The sequence below is a fragment of the Lepidochelys kempii genome, chromosome 7, assembly GCF_965140285.1.
Source record: "Lepidochelys kempii isolate rLepKem1 chromosome 7, rLepKem1.hap1, whole genome shotgun sequence".
NCBI lineage: Eukaryota > Metazoa > Chordata > Testudines > Cheloniidae > Lepidochelys > Lepidochelys kempii.
Window position 1 is genome coordinate 24018742 of NC_136386.1, and position 18627 is coordinate 24037368.

The 18627-nt window shown below is 45.1% G+C and overlaps 2 protein-coding genes across 4 annotated transcripts in view; both read right to left on the reverse strand.

The window, feature by feature from the left end:
- Positions 1–1475: 1475 nt before the first annotated feature.
- On the reverse strand, positions 1476–12247 carry HMCES (5-hydroxymethylcytosine binding, ES cell specific). Of its 2 annotated transcripts, XM_073351405.2 has the most exons (8): positions 12079–12247; positions 10615–10768; positions 10080–10276; positions 7950–8093; positions 6733–6852; positions 5638–5798; positions 4801–4993; positions 1476–3344 (listed from the first exon to the last, which is right to left on the reverse strand). In XM_073351405.2, the coding sequence occupies exons 3-8, from the start codon at positions 10260–10262 to the stop codon at positions 3141–3143; spliced, it is 1005 nt and encodes a 334-aa protein (XP_073207506.1). In that variant the 5' UTR covers positions 10263–10276; positions 10615–10768; positions 12079–12247; the 3' UTR covers positions 1476–3140. The 2 variants fall into 2 exon arrangements, with proteins under 2 accessions (XP_073207506.1, XP_073207505.1); XM_073351404.2 differs by lacking the exon at positions 10615–10768.
- Positions 12248–13447: 1200 nt separating this feature from the next.
- The window catches only part of COPG1 (coat protein complex I subunit gamma 1), a 30210-nt gene continuing 25030 nt past the window's right edge, over positions 13448–18627 (reverse strand). For both annotated transcript variants that reach the window (XM_073351402.2, XM_073351401.2), the window contains 3 exons: positions 17187–17325; positions 15443–15541; positions 13448–14666 (listed from right to left, as the gene is read on the reverse strand). In XM_073351402.2, the coding sequence (XP_073207503.1) occupies positions 14536–14666; positions 15443–15541; positions 17187–17325 (369 nt within the window). In that variant the 3' untranslated portion in view covers positions 13448–14535. The remainder of the gene's footprint in view (positions 14667–15442; positions 15542–17186; positions 17326–18627) is intronic.

The following is an 18627-nucleotide window of genomic DNA, read 5'->3' on the forward strand; positions in this document are numbered from 1 at the left end:
ACTCGCATGTAAAAAGAAAAATTCCTCATTCCTGAGAGACCAACACTAAGAAAAACGATACACTTGTTTTCTGAGGTTACTGACACAGCTGTTGGCATAACTGGGAGGGGGGGGATTAGGGCCTGCAGAACTGGCATTTGGCTTTCAACAGAAGGGCTTCATTTGGTGCATTTGATGAGCTTCAGGATGAGATTATGGTACCAAGTATGTTCATTAAAAAAATTTTTTTAACAGTTTCTGAATGGAGACACATTTGATTTGGAAATAGATATAAGTTTAAAGGTGTTATTTAGAGAGAACAGTATATAAATATAAAGATAGTTATTTAGTGATAACACTTCCAGCGCTTTCTACCTGCAAAATGCTCTACACATAATCAGCCCTTATGAGTGTTAGGGGGAAGGATTATTCCGCATTTTACAGATGGGAAAATTGAGGCAGAGAGGGATTATGAGTGGCCCAAGGCAATAAAAGAGTGAGTATTAGGAAGAGGATTAGAATTCAGGTATTCCTGATTGCCAGGTCTATATTCACCTCATGCCTCCCTCCATAGTAGCAACAGTGAGTTTTACAACAATTAAATGCATGCTTGTGACTTTTTGTAGAGTCTGTTCTGTAATGGTTGCTGTCTACAGGCAATACACTGAAGAGGGGCAGCAAAATCATTCTGCCGAGAGAAGAAATGACTTGGCAGAGGAAGAAATCTATTTCTCACTTTCTGCATGTTGCTTGCTGAAGCACATAGATGGTGCTGAGACAAGAGTTTCAGGGACCACAAATCCAGCCCTCTGATTCTTCCAGAGTCTGGAATGGGACTGAAATTAGATAATACATTATTTTGTCTTGAAAGGTTAATGATGGCAGTGATAGAGAAATAGACTGCAAAACTGTTTCTGGCTAGTTTACATTAAGCATAGACAAGGGGAAACCCTAAATCCACCCAAACTACCGATCAGCTAGCAGGAGACATTCCCTAGCTCCTCCAAGGTGTCAGAAATGGGGCTCAATGGAGCATTTCCCAATGAATGTAATGTAACGGGTTACCGTAAGGTTCTGATATATCTTGGGATACAGTTTGATATCTTTAAAAGAACTCATTTCCTTGCCGTATGGATTTGGTTCTCCCCCATTTAATGGTATCTTACCATACTCCTGTTTGACACTCCAAAGGCTGCTGCTCAACCGCCCATCCCTCAAAACTCTCCACAGCAGCTAAGAAGCATCTATGGAGCTCCCTTAGAACAAATCATTTCTGAGTGGAGCCATCAATCTGCCTTCTGAGAATATTTTAATTTGTAAATAAACTCTTACCTCTTCAGGAACTTTAGCCAGCCAAAAGTCTTACAGCTCACTGTACTCTATGAAGTCTCTTTTTGCAAGGGTGAGGAAGACACATTATTCACATTGCTTGTGGAGTGGATGATTATGGATTGATAACAAGTATAGAGAGACAGATACACACAAGGACACATCACAACAAGCCAACTGATCGCTTTTTATTTTCTACAAACTACTATTTCAAACACAAATAAGTGATGCTCTCCAGAGAGCACCCACATGCTAAGGTCTTTGCTCTAACATTTGACTCTCACTGTTTGTTCAAGTCCCAGACCAAAGACAAAAAAATACTTTTGTACTTTAGTGACAGTCCAGTGATCTACCTACTCAAAAGAGTGATTGTTCCCTCTCTGGATCAAGGATTCAGAAAATACTCTCTAAATCTTAAAATCCTATTAACAAAAAGATTGCACAAACACTATGGCCAAGACAAGTTTTCCCACACCACTCCCCACAAAAAATAATAAAGCTAAGAGTTATGGCTGCCACAGAAGACAGATTAAACCCAGTAATTCCCAGGAACCTGCTCTCTAAGGTCATGCCAACACATTAAAGCTTGTTTTTCAGTAGTACTGAGTACCTGCAGCTTCTATTGACTTCATTTGGAGCTGTGGGCGCTCAGCACTTCTGAATATCAGGACTTTCTCTTTAAATTTACCAGTGTTGCTACTGTCAGTGTGAGGTCTGGTGTAGACAATATGCTGCCATTTTTACCATTGTGTCATCTAACCCTGCTCTGAGCAGGGTTAGACAACACTGGTTAAAATACTGATTCATGCCTACATTATAACTACATTGTAACAGTGGGAAATTTGAGGGGATATTTCTAGTGGCTTCCATAATATTATAATACCACTGGGGAATGGTTTTCAAAGCAGCCCTTGACAATAGCACACAGACTCCTTAAAGGCAGGTCAGCCTGTCAGAAATGGGACAGACAATGAGCATGGAAAAGAATTTAAAGGTAAGGCCACTTTTAGCTTTCACCAGCAAAACTGACTTAACAAGGCATTTCTCTCTTACTCACACCCCTCCCCATTTCCACAATAGAATGCTTCCTCAGTTTTAAAAGGCACCTGTACCCATGGCACTTGCTTCCAGGATCCTGAACATCCTCCTTTCCGCATATGACATCAGGATCCCACTGTTCTGGAACCCTTATGCAGAGGCCCATACATGTTGCTGTGCCAACACAAAGCAAGGCAGTGTTAGCCCAGAATTTCCTGGCCTTGGGAATGGGTCTCTGTCTCTGATTTAAATTCTAGTTTAACATAGGTTCTTTTTTTCATTTTTCAGCTGCAGAAGTTCTCAAGCATCAAAAGTGTCCAAAATAATCTGTATAGAACAGACTATCTAGGAGAATTAACACACAGGAGAACCAGCTGAATACAATGACAGGAAAGAATTCCATGCAGTTTTTCTGTTCCTCACCCAATGGGAAGAGCATGGATTGCATTTAAGTGCCTCTCTCACATGTATTTGATCCATAGACATTCCCAAGGCAGGTCAGTGCCAACCACTGGGTTGCAGTGAAAAAGTTGGTGGGAGGTGAGCATTGCACATTAAATCTATGTCCCTGCTAGTGGAAGACAAGAAAGAAAGTTTTAAAAACCAAACACTGCTCTCCTGAATCAGTAAACCATCAGCACAAGAAGGGCAACAAGCTACAAAATCACATCAGTGCTAAAGAGATCACGTTAAAATGCTCAATGCAACAGGTCACAGGAGTCTCAGTACCAGTCTGCAGAATCTAACAAGCTAACACGCTGCATCTGCTTAGGAACTCAGAACTGAAAGTCAGTTCATTGAGTTTTGGGCTTCTTTGCACAAGGATCCCCCTCTTCCTTCTTCAGCCACTGGTGCATTAAGCCTGCACTGGTTCTCTTGGGTGCAGCAATTTGAATGAACTGGCTGGACCATCTGGGCAAATCACCTTCCTCTTTCTTGGGAGACTTGTTTTTCACCCAATCCAACATCATTTTGCTGCTAGTGCTGACTTTGGTTTCCTGTGAGGACAAATTACAATAAGAAAAATAAGAACCACAGAAATAGCTGGTCATATATGCAAGGCACATCAGAAAATGCCCACATGGGTACCAAGTCAATGAGCTGGGTCCAGTTTCAGAATGGGGAAGATGCAGCAGCAGCATCACTCCCTACAGTTACACAGCCTTGCAGAAAGTTCCCGTGGAAGTCCCAGTCGGATTAATCCTAAATGCCATTCAGGAAAGAATATACCATATTAAGCAGAGTGATCCCGACACTATACATCATGGTTTATTTCTGGAAGAGCAGGAAAAGGAATGGGAATCCTTGAGGGGCCTTCACTGCAGTGACCCTCTCTCCAACTGAGGATGGATGGCTGCCTTTGGGAACATAAGAACAGCCATACCGGGTCAGATCATAGATCCATCTAGCCCAGTATCCTGTCTTCTGACAGTGGCCAATGCCAGGTGCCACAGAGGGAATGAACAGAACGGGTGATCCGTCCCCTGTCACCCATTCCCAACTTCTAACAAACAGAGGCTAGGAACATCATCCCTGTCCATCCTGGCTAATAGCCATTGATGGACCTATCCTCCATGAACTTATCTAGGTTTTTTTTGAACCGTGTTATAGACTTGGCATTCACAACATTCTCTGGCAAGGAGTTCCACAGGTTGACTGTGTGTTGTGTGAAAAAATACTTCCTTTTATTTGTTCTAAACCTGCTGCCTATTAATTTCATTTGGTGACCCCTAGTTCTTGTGTTATCAGGAGTACATAACACTCCCTTATTTGGGAGTCTCTCAGAGCCATCCTGAATCAGTTAGAAGGGGTAGATCAAGAATCTTACATGGCATAATCTACCTCTCATCCTCAGGCACTGAGTGAGCTGCCAGCCCCTAATAAACAGCTAAAAAAAACATGTGATTTATTCTCTTATATTCTGTGGCATGACCCACCCCATTTGTTAAACTTTTGACTACCTTATTTTTTATTGCATTTGTAGCCCATTTCACAACTTTGATGCATGATTTGCATGCATGATTCGCATGCATGATTCATCCTGTCATATAAGATAATAAATTTGCATGCTAGGATCTGCAATCTGTATTTACATTTTACTTCAAACATTCTATTTTCCCTTTTGTCACTAACAACAAAAACAGCACCCCCGAGCCTGGTGCCCCCTAAGCCTGGCACCCCAGGAGGTCGCCTGAGTCACCTGCCCCTAAATCTGGCCCTGAGTCTACAGCCTCCATTTTCTCCTCTGTAAAAGGCCCTTCCAGGCTGAACAATCTATGCATCTATGAAAATGGGTATAAATTATCTGCGGGCAGGATTAATTCATTAATGTTTGTAAAGAGCAGCAAAACCCTCAGCTACAAAGTTAGACAGAGGACAAAGTACTATTCTATTTATTATTATTAAATAGTATTATGGAGGGAAGTGTGATTTGTGTCAACCACCAGATCTCACCGTCTTTGGTCCCAACCCAATGGGAGCGAGGCATTCTGGTGTATTGTTTCTGGAGTTGTTTACTATAGTGGAAACCGGGTGGAAAGCAATGTTCTCTGTGGAGTGGATGAGCCTAAGGGCTTCCTGTGTTGATACCTCTGTAAAGTCCAACCATTTCCTGACGGCCTCATCCCCATCCAGGATAGCTGGCATCCTAAACATGGGAGGAGATGCAGAAATCTTAAGTCCACATAGAGACACACAACTTATCCGCCACGTGGCAGGACTGAGTGATTTGGGTGAAAGCCAAACTAAGATCCAGAATTAACATAATCCAGATTCCAGCTATCTGGGGATACACTGTGTTGGCAATAACTATTAGTACATTAACAACTGGCTTGAAGGCACACAGACCTAATTTCTGAAGATGTGAGGAAAGGACTAAGCAATACAATGTTTTTCTTTGAGGCAAACAGTGTACTAACTTCACCAAAGCAGCCTGCTTCCCCAGAGGAGGCAAAGGGTCTGTCAATCACTAGGCAGGCCTATGAGCAATTTAATTCTTATTGCTACCAGCAAGGAGCCAAACACAGTGATTTATGGCAAGGGCAAGATTCAGTGACCTGAAACAAGTTAGTAATGTTCTAATGTACTTCTCTAGGGGGATCAGGTAGAAAGAGCATGGAAGAATTTCTGGCCTGTATGTTCTTGGCCACCAAGGCTATGTATGTAGGGGAATACAGTCACACTACCTGCTCCACACAGCACAGAAGTAAAAGGAAGGTTTTCTGCCACACACTCGCCACTAATCTCTGCCCCCCTAAACTCTACAATCCACAGCCAGTCATTCTCACTTGCCTGTTATGGATATCACTTAAGCCTTTAGACGCATCTACTGTGATGATGGTGTAGGTGTATAATGCATCCCCTCCATCAGGGGGCTCCCAGCAATCGAAAATCCCAGCCATGGTGAGTAACCTCCAGCCTTTCCACTCTTCATCATCATCCTTCCCATCTGCCTGGAAAATAAAGATACAGAATGATCACAGTCTTTCCTAATCTCCTTCCTATATTATGTAATTTCAATACAAAGATATTTAAAGGCTATCTGATCCCTCACAGAAAACACACAAAACCAGTGTAGTTCAGCTACCCATGCCTCATCTGCTATTTTAATTACTCTTCCCTATTTCTAGGGCTGTTTACACAAAAACTTTATTAGGAACTTCATCTTGCATTGATACTTTTCCCCCCTCTCAAAGTCATATTCTCCACCTGTGCATTGTACACTGTTACTTTGGAAATGATCGTGAGGTCACAGGAGATGAGAAAGGATAAGCAACAGTAGCAGATAAGATCTTCGATGTAACAGATTACATTTCCATGAAAAAATAAATAACGAAAGCACAACAGGCCGAAAAGAGTTTCTGAGATTATTCAGAACTCTGTTCTGTGAAATTTTACCAAGGGCCATTGACTTCAATGGGAGCTCTTTGTGCTCAGCACTTCTAAGGATCAAGCCTTCCGTCAGAAGAGTGATGGGAAGCACACTGTAGATCAAAAGGCCATGCACAGACTGCAGCTTTGGGTGTACCATCACATATTACAGCAACAGTTCCAAACATAAGAGAAGCTAATCTTTCTGCATTTCAGGGCTTTAATATACAGGGGATGACTACGTGACAGCGGGACATCTTCCATCACTGCCAAAGCCCTCTTTCCACCTGCCTGGAAGTTAGGCCTCACCACACATTTAAGCTGCACTGCTTCCAATATCCTATGCCTGAACCTCAATCACGAACACAGCTGGAGTGAGCAGGAATTTATAAAATAAACATGTTTTTCTTCAGGATAAGTGACAACTAATTAATATTTCTAAAGCCTTTTCAAATCAGAAAGTGCTATATCTCATTGCTGAGTATTAAAACAACATTGTTGCTGGGAATCCAGTACCATTTCTTGCTTGGGCTGTGGGAAGTAAATGAAATAGGGCTGCTTCTTTCCATTGTGCTGCTGCCATTCATAGAATCCATCTGCCAGCACTACACAGCGCCTGCCCTTTACCAGAGGTCCCTTTGGGAAGAGAAGATTTGACCACGTCACAAATCAAAGCAGATGGCAGCTTGGAAGGTATTAAAATAAAAGGGTTGTTGGGGTGGGAGAAGGAGGGGAGGATAAGGCCATGGTTGAAGTATAGGGAACACATTTCTTTATAACACTTTTTGTATTCTATAACTGATCCTCAAATGCATAGACATTAAAGCTGTAGGTCCACACTGGGGTTCTGTTCACATAAACCTATGCTCTGCTATCAGGGTTTATGCCACCATTAAAAGCTCTTGATGAAGTTAGAGCCTTATTATGTAGATAATTCCTGTATATGTGTTTTATACATAGTAATCTGATAGTGTCCCATAACCACCTAAGAATTAAAATACATTAATACATGGTAGTGGCAGCATGAGAACTCCACACTAGCACAAGATGGAAATCTAGTCATTCTATTCCACTCCATTCAGGAAGTCTGATTTAGTTTTAAATATGTCACTGTAGTAATTGGCACTCTGTCTACTCCCTTTCATTAATATCAATGGGAGATAGGCACCTAACTACCCACCACACACCAAAATTAAGTTGGAGGTGTTCTGCAAGTAATACTCAGGGTAATTTAGAGCGTGACAGAACCCCCTCTTATAGACTCCCACCAAACAGTACACCCACCTACCGGCTGAGGGGGGCAGGATAAGTCTACCTATGGAGCTCCTTGTGCTGCTGCTCAATTGGCTTAACAGACAAGCTTTCTATTAATTTTAAATAGTATTTTATTCCCAAAGCTTTCTTTCTATAGAACCAATGTCTTTGTTTTCTCCAGCCTGAACTGTACTTGAACCAAATAGCACGTTATCTTAAGGCCACCTGGTCAAATACAGCATGCGAAAAGCTATCGTTTGTTGGGTTCTTCTGTTTCAATGAAACTGAGATGCTAGGTTTTACATTGTGTCACTCAGAAGGATTTATTTTCTGTGCAACAGGGTGGTGGTGGTCAATTCTTGTTAGGAAGAGGCTTAGATCTCTGGTTTACAAGTCATTAATAGCACTGCTAGGAGCTGATGATTATAAAATCTTCCCTCTCTCAAGACTCATTAAATGCAATAATATTGTAAACTTACCTTGTAGGAGGGTTTCTCCATCATGGTTTCGCTGCAACAGTTGGAGGTTTTATACTGCATTTTGGAAGGGTCAGCTTCTCTAAACCAGGCTGGGACCAGTCCCCAGCGCATAGCCGCAAGGACACGCTCAGAAGAATCAGCATCCTTTCACATAAAATAGAAAAGCACCTCATGCCAGTACACAAGACAGGAGCAGACAGCAAATTACAAAGTAATCAGAGCATATTGTAGCTCTCTGCCTTCTCCATTATATAGTGGAGACTACAACAGATCACAGCAAACTCACTCACTACAACTAGTGGCAGAGAGCCTAACAAGAAAAGAGAAGCTTACAGATAACTTATTAAAGTAATATCTTACATTTTAAGAAGAAAGGTTACTTTCTGACAAGAAAGAAACTTTTAGTTGCTGTTCTGCTAGTTACTTTTCTTGGCAATTCTATCACTTCTGTTTTGTATGGGTGTGAGAATATACTCAGTGCTGATACGTGACTGCAACCAAAAAATGATTCAAAAGTAATCAGTAATTATTACTCCTATGAGAAAGTCATTGAAAATATGCAAGGGATTAATTTTCAGACCCAGCAATATGCAATATGGCTATTTTTCAAAAATAAATATAAACACCACTGGTTATAAGGAATATTCACTATATAATACAATATTTGCGTATAATAGTAAATTTGCAATTTTTACTTCACTAATACTAATCAGAGATCTTCCACTCTAAGCATATTATACATTCTGTCCTACCAAAAAAAGTCCCAGCAACATCATCATCTTAGGGCCTTCCCCAATGTAATGAATAATTATAAAAGGACATTGTTAGGTTCCTTAATCTTTTTTATTTAAAAAAAAAATTCTTACAAATGTTACAAACAATAACTTTGTTTTAATAATCTGATCATTTTTAAAGTCTAACTTACTTTCACTGTTCACATTTTTGCATTTTTTCTCAGTTTGGACAATGGAAACAGACTGTGGGTTTCACTTCTGCTTCTAGTCAAATTCACTTTCTGATTCTCAGGTGCCAGCCAAAAGCTGCAATGTTTGGGTGGCTAATACCACAGGAAAATGGTTTGTTAAAAAAAAGTTCCCAATGAACAAAACTACACAGAAACATTTCTATTGGCCTTGAGTTTTGTAAAACCTTTCAGGCCTACAAGCAGAATAGAAAGCAGCAAAGAAAAGCACAAATCCAATTGTTTCCGCTTCAACATTGTAAATAAAGTGTGTCACACTGTTCCCAAATAGTGAATAAGCATGGAAAGTAGTTTAATAAAGACAACTGTATGATCAGATGTTTGCTTGTGCTCATAGTTAGGCCTCTGGTACGCTTGAGACCACTACCTATCATACTGGCCAATACCATCTCATTGTTTCCTTGTACTCCTCCATCAGTCTGCCTACGCCCATCTGTTGTCTCTGGTCTTACACACTGATTGTAAGTTCCTTGGGACAGGGACCATCTTTTCTTGTTCTATGTTTGTATAGCACCTAGCATAATGGGGTCCTGGTCCATAAATGGGGCTCCTAAGCACTACAGTAATACAAATAATAAATAGATATGTTTCAAGCACCATCTTTTTCTGCTTTGTGATCTCATCAGCTATTGCAGGAGAATTGTGGAATTTTAAGTATAGTATTTAAGCAGAAAAGTAAATGAGGAAGTAGTTTTCAAATGCTGTGCAGGTGTATTGGGTTAGAATGATACAGTGTTAATATTTTTAATTTTCACCTTTAAACATTTCTGGTTCTACAAATCTAAGTAGTTGTAACAAATATCTAATTCCTGACATTTCAGCAGAACTTAAAATACCTTTTTACTGTAGAAGTAGGAACACATACAGCACTACTAATACAGCAATCATGTGTACTGAAAAGCCTGAAGTGTCAGTATGAATTCCTGCAAAGCACATACTAGCAGTAGGAGTCTGGAAATACAGAACTAGAATTAAACTACTAAGGCTTGGAGAGACCGAAAACTGTAATGCTCCAAAATATAAAGATATTTATATCAAACTGGTCAAGTACAGTTGTGAAATATACAGTTACCCCCCTTCAAACTACAAGTCATTGTATAGGATGCACCATAATGCGTGCTAAGTATTTTGTTTTGCTTGAAGGTTACCTTCTCGAAGTGTCGTCGGGAAACCAGAACAGGGCTGTTGGACTGGGGATTCTTGTTGTAGGAGGGGCTGTATTTATCAGCATCTCTCCATTCAGGTTGTCTTGTTCTACCATGGTTATCACGGTACACACAGGCCCGGCGGATGCGATCTGCTCCCAGAGCACAGGCCGTGCGCCCACACATTCTTCACAAGTTTCCTAAAAGAAGAGGACATTATATGCTGTGGAACAATGGCCTCAAATCTGATTTCAGGTGACAAAGCATGAACACATTTCACCTTCACACTGGACACAAAAGGAGCTATTTACTACATGCACGTCTTCCCCTACCACTCAACCCCTTGTCCACTCTATGGCAAAGTGTCAGGGCTTTATTATTTACAGAGCCCAAAAGTGTGCTGGATATTGTAAAAAAAGCCACTAAGACTTAAATAATCTAAGTAAGCATACAATGAACAGATGAGAGAACAAGAAGCGAGTGATTGAAGTATCATATTTAATGCACACCACGTAGTTCAATGGGCATTCCCCCATACCTTTCCCCCCATCTATGATGTTAACACTTCTTTCAGTGGGATGACTAAGGATTGCAGTTGAGTAATATTCAGTGGAGCAAGGGAGGCTGGGAAGACGCATGCTCAAAGTTATCTTTAATTGTTACATGGTGCTTAGATAGAAGAAATAGGTGCCCTGGAAAAAAAAACAAGACAGATTGGTGTTGCTGCCCACTATATCCACTGAAACAGACCCCTGGACACAGGCTGGGGGAAGCCCTTTGTTCCCCTGTATTTACTTTAACCATACATCTAAATCTACAGGAACCAGTAAGTCAGGGGAGGCCCCAGGCAGCACAGCTCTGGGAAAGGGGGAGTGGGAATCTCTACTCTGGGTCACTGGTTGTTGGACTGGGGTCTCTCACTGTAAGAGTGATTTGAGGGCCTGCCTGGTGGAACATGGAAAAGGGGGTCCCCTGCCCAGAGAGAGAGGGATTTGGGGACCGCTGCCCAGAGGGAGGTGGTCAGGGGACTGAGAGGGGTTGCTGGTGTGGGGAGGGGGAATTGTAAGGGGGGTCCTGGCTGGGAAGGGGGCTGCAGCGCTCCTTGCCTGGGAGCTGTGGGGCTTCCTGGTGGGGGGAAAAGGGGCTGGAAGAGCTCCCTTCCGGGGGAGGGAGGCTGCAGGGGTCTCCGGTGAGGGGTTGTTGGGGGTGGGGGGGGGTTCCCGCTCAGGGACTGAGGGGATCTCCGGTGAGGGGCTGTCGGGGGGCGGGGTTCCCGCTCAGGGACTGAGGGGGTCTCCGGTGAGGGGCTGTCGGGGGGCGGGGTTCCCGCTCAGGGACTGAGGGGGTCTCCGGTGAGGGGCTGTCGGGGGGCGGGGTTCCCGCTCAGGGACTGAGGGGGTCTCCGGTGAGGGGCTGTCGGGAGGAGGGGGTTCCCGCCCAGGGACTGAGGGGGTCTCCGGTGAGGGGCTGTCGGGAGGGGGGGGGTTCCTGCCCAGGGACTGAGGGGGTCTCCGGTGAGGGGCTGTCGGGAGGGGGGGCGGTTCCCTCCCAGGGACTGAGGGGGTCTCCGGTGAGGGGCTGTCGGGAGGAGGGGGTTCCTGCCCAGGGACTGAGGGGGTCTCCGGTGAGGGGCTGTCGGGAGGAGGGGGTTCCCGCCCAGGGACTGAGGGGGTCTCCGGTGAGGGGCTGTCGGGAGGGGGGGCGGTTCCCGCCCAGGGACTGAGGGGGTCTCCGGTGAGGGGCTGTCGGGAGGAGGGGGTTCCTGCCCAGGGACTGAGGGGGTCTCCGGTGAGGGGCTGTCGGGAGGGGGGGGTTCCCGCCCAGGGACTGAGGGGGTCTCTGGTGAGGGGCTGTCGGGAGGAGGGGTTTCCCGCCCAGGGACTGAGGGAGACTGACTGCGGGGAGGGGGGCTGCTCAAGGGTATGCTAGCCCCATGGTGAGTTTCTATTGGGCCCGCTCCGTCGCCCAGCCCAGGGTGGGTCCCGCTCCCGCTCCCACTCACCCGGCCGTTACCGACACCTCAGCCCGCCCGCTGCAGCCGCCAACAGCCCGGGCGGGGGCGGGTCCCAGCCACCGTCTGTGAGTGGGCGGCGATGGGCACGTGACGGGGGTGCTGCCGGCCCCCGCCAGGCTCTGCCCCGGGCACGCGGCCTGCTCCACGGACTGGCGAGGGAGCGGGGCGCGCGCGCGCCTCTGGTCCCGGCTGGCTCCGCTCGCCAGGGGGTGAGCGCGGGCGCAGCCCCGCCGCAGCCAGGCTTCTCCCTGCCCCCGGGCCCGGGCCCAGCCCCAGCTCCAGCTCCCCGGGGCCGGGACCCACCGCAGAGAGGGCTGGGGCTTCGCCGGGCCGGGTAGGGGGGAACTAGACGGCAAAAGGTGAAAAATCGGGAGGAGGGGGGCTAATAGGAGCCTATATAAGAAAAATACCCAAATATTGGGACTGTCCCTATAAAATCGGGACATCTGGTCACCCTACGGCTGGAGGAAGGGCCGCGTTTGGGGGCTGTCCAGGGCGGGGAGGGAAAACAGGGGCACAGGCACCTCTACCTGCCTTCTCTCTCTCCAGCTCTAGGCCCCCAGCTCTGCTCTGCTGCGGGGCTCTGGGCACAGCCCGGATGCACTTGACAGTCACACACCTGCCCCCAGTAGTGCTCTGCACAGGCACCCTGGGCAAAGGACCGTGTAACCCCCTCAGTCAGGCCGAGCTGGTGAGGCCATATCATCAACCGCCCGAGCTGGCGGAATGAGTGTTCCTGGCTCCCTGCCCTTCTGTCAGCTGCACATCTCTGGCAAAGACCCTTCCCAACCAAACCATGGCCTCCGCTCATGGCCAGGGTCTGCGTCCACAGGACGCGTGGTCAGCTGCCCACTCAGCCTTGTGTTTTGCTGCAATTCCCCTAGTGCTGCAAGACGGGAAATAGGACCACTCTAGTAAGAGGAGACACAGAGTTCATTCTCCTAGCTGACAGACTACTGCAGAAGCCTCAGGGCTAGCACTGTGGGTTGCACAGGTGCATGTGTTGCCCTATAGTGGCCAAAGCCTCAGGACCAGGAGAGACAAAGGTTTGCTTAAAACAAAAACACAAAAGTGGGAGGCTCATGCAGAAGGTGATGAGTAAGGAGAACTCCTTGAGTATTAGCACAGGATATGGTGAGCCCCTCCAATAGGGCGGTGGGAGAAGTGAACAGAAGAGGCAATGACAAAAATAGGTGCTACCCTAGATAATCACTCTGTTAAAGCATGCAAGACCGGCATTGTCTATGACAATCTCCCTACCAGTCGCACATGCCTTGTCAGTCTTGCAGGAATGAGTTGGTGCAATGCCTTTGGCTACACCTTTAGGCCAATAATAAATTATGTAAATTCCATCAGGATCTTTTAATACTTTGTTTAATGTTACATTATATGGTGACACTTTGCATAAAAAAACACAGGCAGAGTAGAACAAAGATCAATTACACATGCTAGAAGCAGACATCTCTCCTGTTTTCCCCTTAACTCACAAGTTAACCAAAATGATGACTCCAGAGAGGAATGACAACAGCTCTGGTTGATATATTACACGCTGTTTGATGTTACACATCACCATATTGCTTCTTTCATATTCAAAAATCTAACTGGTCACATTTCCTCAGGATACTTACAGCACACCAAAAATCACATAATCCTCTACCACTGATACAGTAGGCTTTCAGTGTTAGATCTAAGAACAACTGAAAAACCAGTTACTGATAACTACGGGAATGTGAACAGCCAAACCAGTTATACACAGACAGCGTGTTCAATTGATTTACACTTTATAGAGACTATTTCCTTCTGACAGGGTTATGCAAAACTAGAGCTAGGCACTTATTTCCCATTCTTTGACTGAATATAATTGCAAGCCAGCCAATCCCAACCCACTGTGTTGAGGGGTAAGTACCCTGGGAGAAGATCAACCTGTCATTTTCCATGAAGATGATAGCGGAAGGCAGCCAAGTTCTATAGCCTGCGGGAGAGGGAATAGTATTATTTTATTTATTTACGGTGTCCTGTTTTTAAGGGTCTTTTAAAGACAAATATACTAGCAAAATTAGTGATAATTAAAAGCTCACTAATTTCAGATTCCAAGTGACTTAATGGGTTTGATACAGCATTACCATGATAGGAATGGTTAAAAAAGGCTTCATTGGAAACACAGGACCTCCAGACTGCAGAGTCCAGCAACTTGGTACTAAATGGGCTGATTCTTCAGAGGGGTTTATAGATTTAAGTGAAACTGAATGCTTCCTAAAACCTCCTATCAGGGCATAAAAACACCACAATTTTATTTAGAAAAACCCAAATAACTATCCTAGTTTTACTAATGATAAAAAGCTGCTGTAGTGAATGTGATTCCAATTCAGTGTCCAGAACAGAGGGGAACCAAGAAAACCAAGAGCATTCTCCCTTTATGTCAGAGTGCAGTCTCAGAAAGACAGTTTAGCCAACCGAGGCCATGATTACGTCCACAGGAAGCTCTTCTCCACTGCGGGCTGTGACCTGCATTGTTACAATGTCTGTTAGGACAAGACGAGAACGCACCAAGAGGTCATGGCCACCCCGAAACACACCTGGAAACAGAGAAGAGAAGAGGGAAGAGAATAAAGTGCTTGAATGCCACTCGCTCATCCATCAAATTCTAAGGATACTCATGTGGCTGGAGCAAGGTCCACTCTCCAAAGAGCATCAGCAGAACATAGTCCAAAAAATCCCCAATGCAGCTGGATAGTTAAAAACCCCACAGTAGCACATTACAGTACCCGGATGAGTTAGTCACTAGTATAAATCTTTCAAAACCCGACAGAAACACAAATTACATTTATATTTTAGACTCAAATGGGGAGAAGATCAAGACATTTCTGATAGCACCATCAATTTCTCACCCAGTATGCATTTTAGTTTAACATCTAGAATTACATTCAATTTATTGCTCAAGTCCTCCTTGCATCTCCCATAGGATACCTCAGTTCACCTCATTCTGGAAATCCAGGGACTCCCACAAAGATGGGGGTAACAGCTTCCTGAAGATCATGCAGGGCAGTTCTGAACTCAATTCAAACCATCCCAAGGGATTGGGCTTGTCCCCAATCCCTATCCCCAAGTAATTCTTCTGATCCCAACATTATCAGCTGCCTGAATTTGAAGGGATGAGGAGCACAACAGAACAGGTCAATGAGTGTTATATGAGGCTGTAGCAACTGGGCGATAGGCTGTGTACTAGCTGGGCTAACATCCTGAACACTACTGTTCAGTCTCAAAACAGACAAATCCCTGTGTATCCCCGGGGTCGCCAAGAGTGCCACATAAGGTGGGGCAGAGATCCCAAAGGAGAATCCCAACAGCTTACCTGCCAGGTACAATGTGTGAGAGTTCTTGTTGTCTGGCACTTTATCCGATCGCTCACACGGCTGCATCCCCAGGAACTTCACAATATTACTGACTGCCTCTGTTAAAAGAAACAACAGAGCGTCAGTTTCATGGGTTTATTTAACATCACTATTTTAACAGTGTCCAAAGGTATAGCAAGGCCCTACTCCCAATACAGAGAAGAGATGTGGTCTCTGCCCGAAGGGGCTTAGAAAGTAGCTCTTCACAGCAGAGAGAGCCTCCATATGTGTTAGTACAGGGCCCAGCTCAGTGGGGCCCTGATCTTGAGAGAGATCTTTGGATACTAATGCAATACAAATCATAAATAATAATTTTGTACATGACACAGCAAGGGTGCATGGGTAACAAAGGTGAGCAGGAAGGAGGATATGGACAGCATCAAGATGACTGCACAGTAACTCAGCAAGGACAGTGCACAGCAGTGGTAGAAATTATTTGAGGAGATAAAAGTGGATAAAATGAAGGAGGAGACAATGAGCTTCTTTCAGGCCTTGCAGGAGACATGGGTCTTCAGGAGGGATTTAAAATAAGAGAGCGTTGTAGCTTTGAGTACCAGTTCAGGGAGGGTATTCCGTGCATGAGGTGACAGGGAAGACAGCACAGAAATAGCCAAAGAGACAATGGACAGCAAATTAAGGATTAATCCCCATCAGGCAGTGACGATTAAAGGGAGCAACACAAAACTGCATGATGAAGGCCCAATATAAAAGTACCCCCAGAAGCTGTCACCCCAACAGACTTCAATGGGCTTTGGAAGAGGCCCAGATAGAGTCTTTAAAATTAATAAACTGAGTGTGAGGATGAGAACAAGAGAGGTCATTTCAGGATCCCTCCTCCTCAGCTTCATATTACATCTATGGTTTACTCCTCCTTCCTACTTCTGGGCCCTAAGGTGCAGCCTAACTCCTCCTGTGCAAGGACGGCTAGAGTTAAGGCTGAACCATGTTCCAGCTTCTTGAAAAGGGTGTTGCTCAAGACCAGTGTGAGGTGCTCCCTTCCTTCCTCATACGCCATTCCCAGTCCCCAAAGGCTCAGGATACTCAGAATGTAGGATGTGTTTCCATCACAACAATGACCAAACCAACATGGTTTCTTTTGAAATTAAAAGCAGCTTTTTGTCATGAAAGGCCAATACTGTGCACAACAGGACACATCCAATTCTATGAACCTACACCAGAGATGAATTTGGCCCATCACAATCTTACTCAGAAAGAGGTCTGTATTGGACCTTAGACCTGAACTACGACTCCAATTTCAGGGTGTAGAACTAGACGCCCAAAGGAGCCTCCAGCAGACCAAAGGGAGCCACAGCTCTAAGGGTATATCTATATTGCAGCTGGGAGGTGTGATTTCTGCATAGGCAGCCTGACTTTGGCTAGCTCAGCTCAAGCTAGTGCGCAAAAATAGCAGTATGGATGTTGCAGCAGTGGCCATGGCTTAGGCTAGCCTCTCAAGCTCAGACCCAGGGGGGTAGGGGGGCCTGGACTTGGGCAGCTAGCCGAAGCCACCACCAGTGCTGCAACATCCACGCTGCTAGTTTTAGCATGCTAACTTGAGCTGAGCTAGTGCGGAGTCTGTCTACCTGTGCTGGGAATCACATCTCCCTGCTGCAGTGCAGACATACTCTAAAAGGCCAGAGTTCAGACTGCCTCTTGCAAGCAGGGAAATGCTAGGAGTTCTGTGGGGCTCAGAGACTTCCTTACCTTCCAATGTTTTAATGGTGGATAAAGTGAAGGTCTCTTCCTTTTCAAAGTCATCACCCACCTCGTCCCAGGCTGCTCCAAAGTTTGGCTTCAGAACCCTCTGGATGTGATCAGCTACCGTTACCTCAATGTCTTCAAGCTGATAGAGAAAGAAAGTTTGACAGAAATAAGATAGTTCTTGTTGGGGGAAAGCTATAGACTTGGCTCATTGCAATCAAATAAAGACTGTGACATTTACTTTTGATCACGGATTTTCTCAGAAATTAGCTTCCTGTCTCCCTTCTGATTTATTTGAGCAATGATATTTTGGTACAATCTGTTTTGATTGGGTATTGGAGTTGGAAGAGCTTTCAGCTCTTCCATGCCCATGGTTTTATGATGGGACTTCCCATTCCAAGCACAGCTCTCAACCTGCCAAAGATCAAAATGTTTGAGAAAGATCCAAAAGAAGGGACCACACACAAATAAAATTTAACCAAATAGAGGCAGGTGCTTGGACTAATGCAAGGTTTACATTTCTGGAATACTTCTCTATATTTTGCATCCCAGCTCATCATTTCTGAGATCAGTAACGCACAGTGAGAACCTCATGTCCAAGAAGAACTGACCGCAGAGTCCATAATGGAGAAGGGTACATGCCTGCATTTGAGACCTTCTCAGGAAGTATCATATCTGATACAATCCACCACTGAACGTTAGGTGAGCTGAGCTGTTGGTGTGGCCACATTTATGGGAGGTTGAACTTGCCTCATCAGATAAGCCCATCTCTCCAGTGCATATACACCTGGAAACACTCCTCTGCAGGGGTATGATCAAGATCCCCTCATAATTCTAGTTTAATTAATGGATGGACTCTGGTTGCTATTTAAAATTGCTCAAGTGCCGTAGCAGAGAGGGATGAGTGTCTCGTATAACCTGGCACAGAGTAGGGTCTAGCTGCGCAGCGTCCTTTGGAAAATCCTCTCTGTTCCCTCTGCTTGGACAAAGCTCCACCAGCTCTCACTACAGCTCATGCTGACTTACTGCCCAGTAGTTGCTACAATCAGATACTCAACAGTGTCTGGTGAGGAAGGGGCAGGGAAATACAGGAGCCAACAGAACAGGTTAAGGTTCAGACACATCACATCTTCTACTCCAAAAGGCAAACAAAGTCACCCTGTGTGAAGCGACCAAATCTGTTGGCTAAGCTCAAGAAAACTTTTAGCTCCCAATGAGCAACAGAGACCTCGGCACAAAGATTGGTTTTGTGCTCAAAAGCTGTCTGGATATAGCAGTGGCTCAGACAGAAGCCCTTACACAGAACCCTAATACAGCCCTTGTCTCACTGCCAAAACGAAGGAACCAAGGTTCCCTTCCAGGCTCAAGAGCCAGCAATGGAATTTTCCTGGTACCAGAGTCAGACTCTGGCCTATGAAGTGCAACGCATTCAGTGCAAGAGCTG

Excerpts from the sequence above, each read along its gene's own strand:
- HMCES (XM_073351404.2), bottom strand. The coding sequence starts at position 10,262 with ATGTGTGGGCGCACGGCCTGTGCTCTGGGAGCAGATCGCATCCGCCGG. Across the intron at positions 5,799-6,732 it reads CACAGCCCAAGCAAGAAATG|GCAGATGGGAAGGATGATGA; the intron begins GTACTGGATTCC and ends TTTATTTTCCAG. Across the intron at positions 3,345-4,800 it reads TTGGGTTGGGACCAAAGACG|GAAACCAAAGTCAGCACTAG; the intron begins GTGAGATCTGGT and ends TTGTCCTCACAG.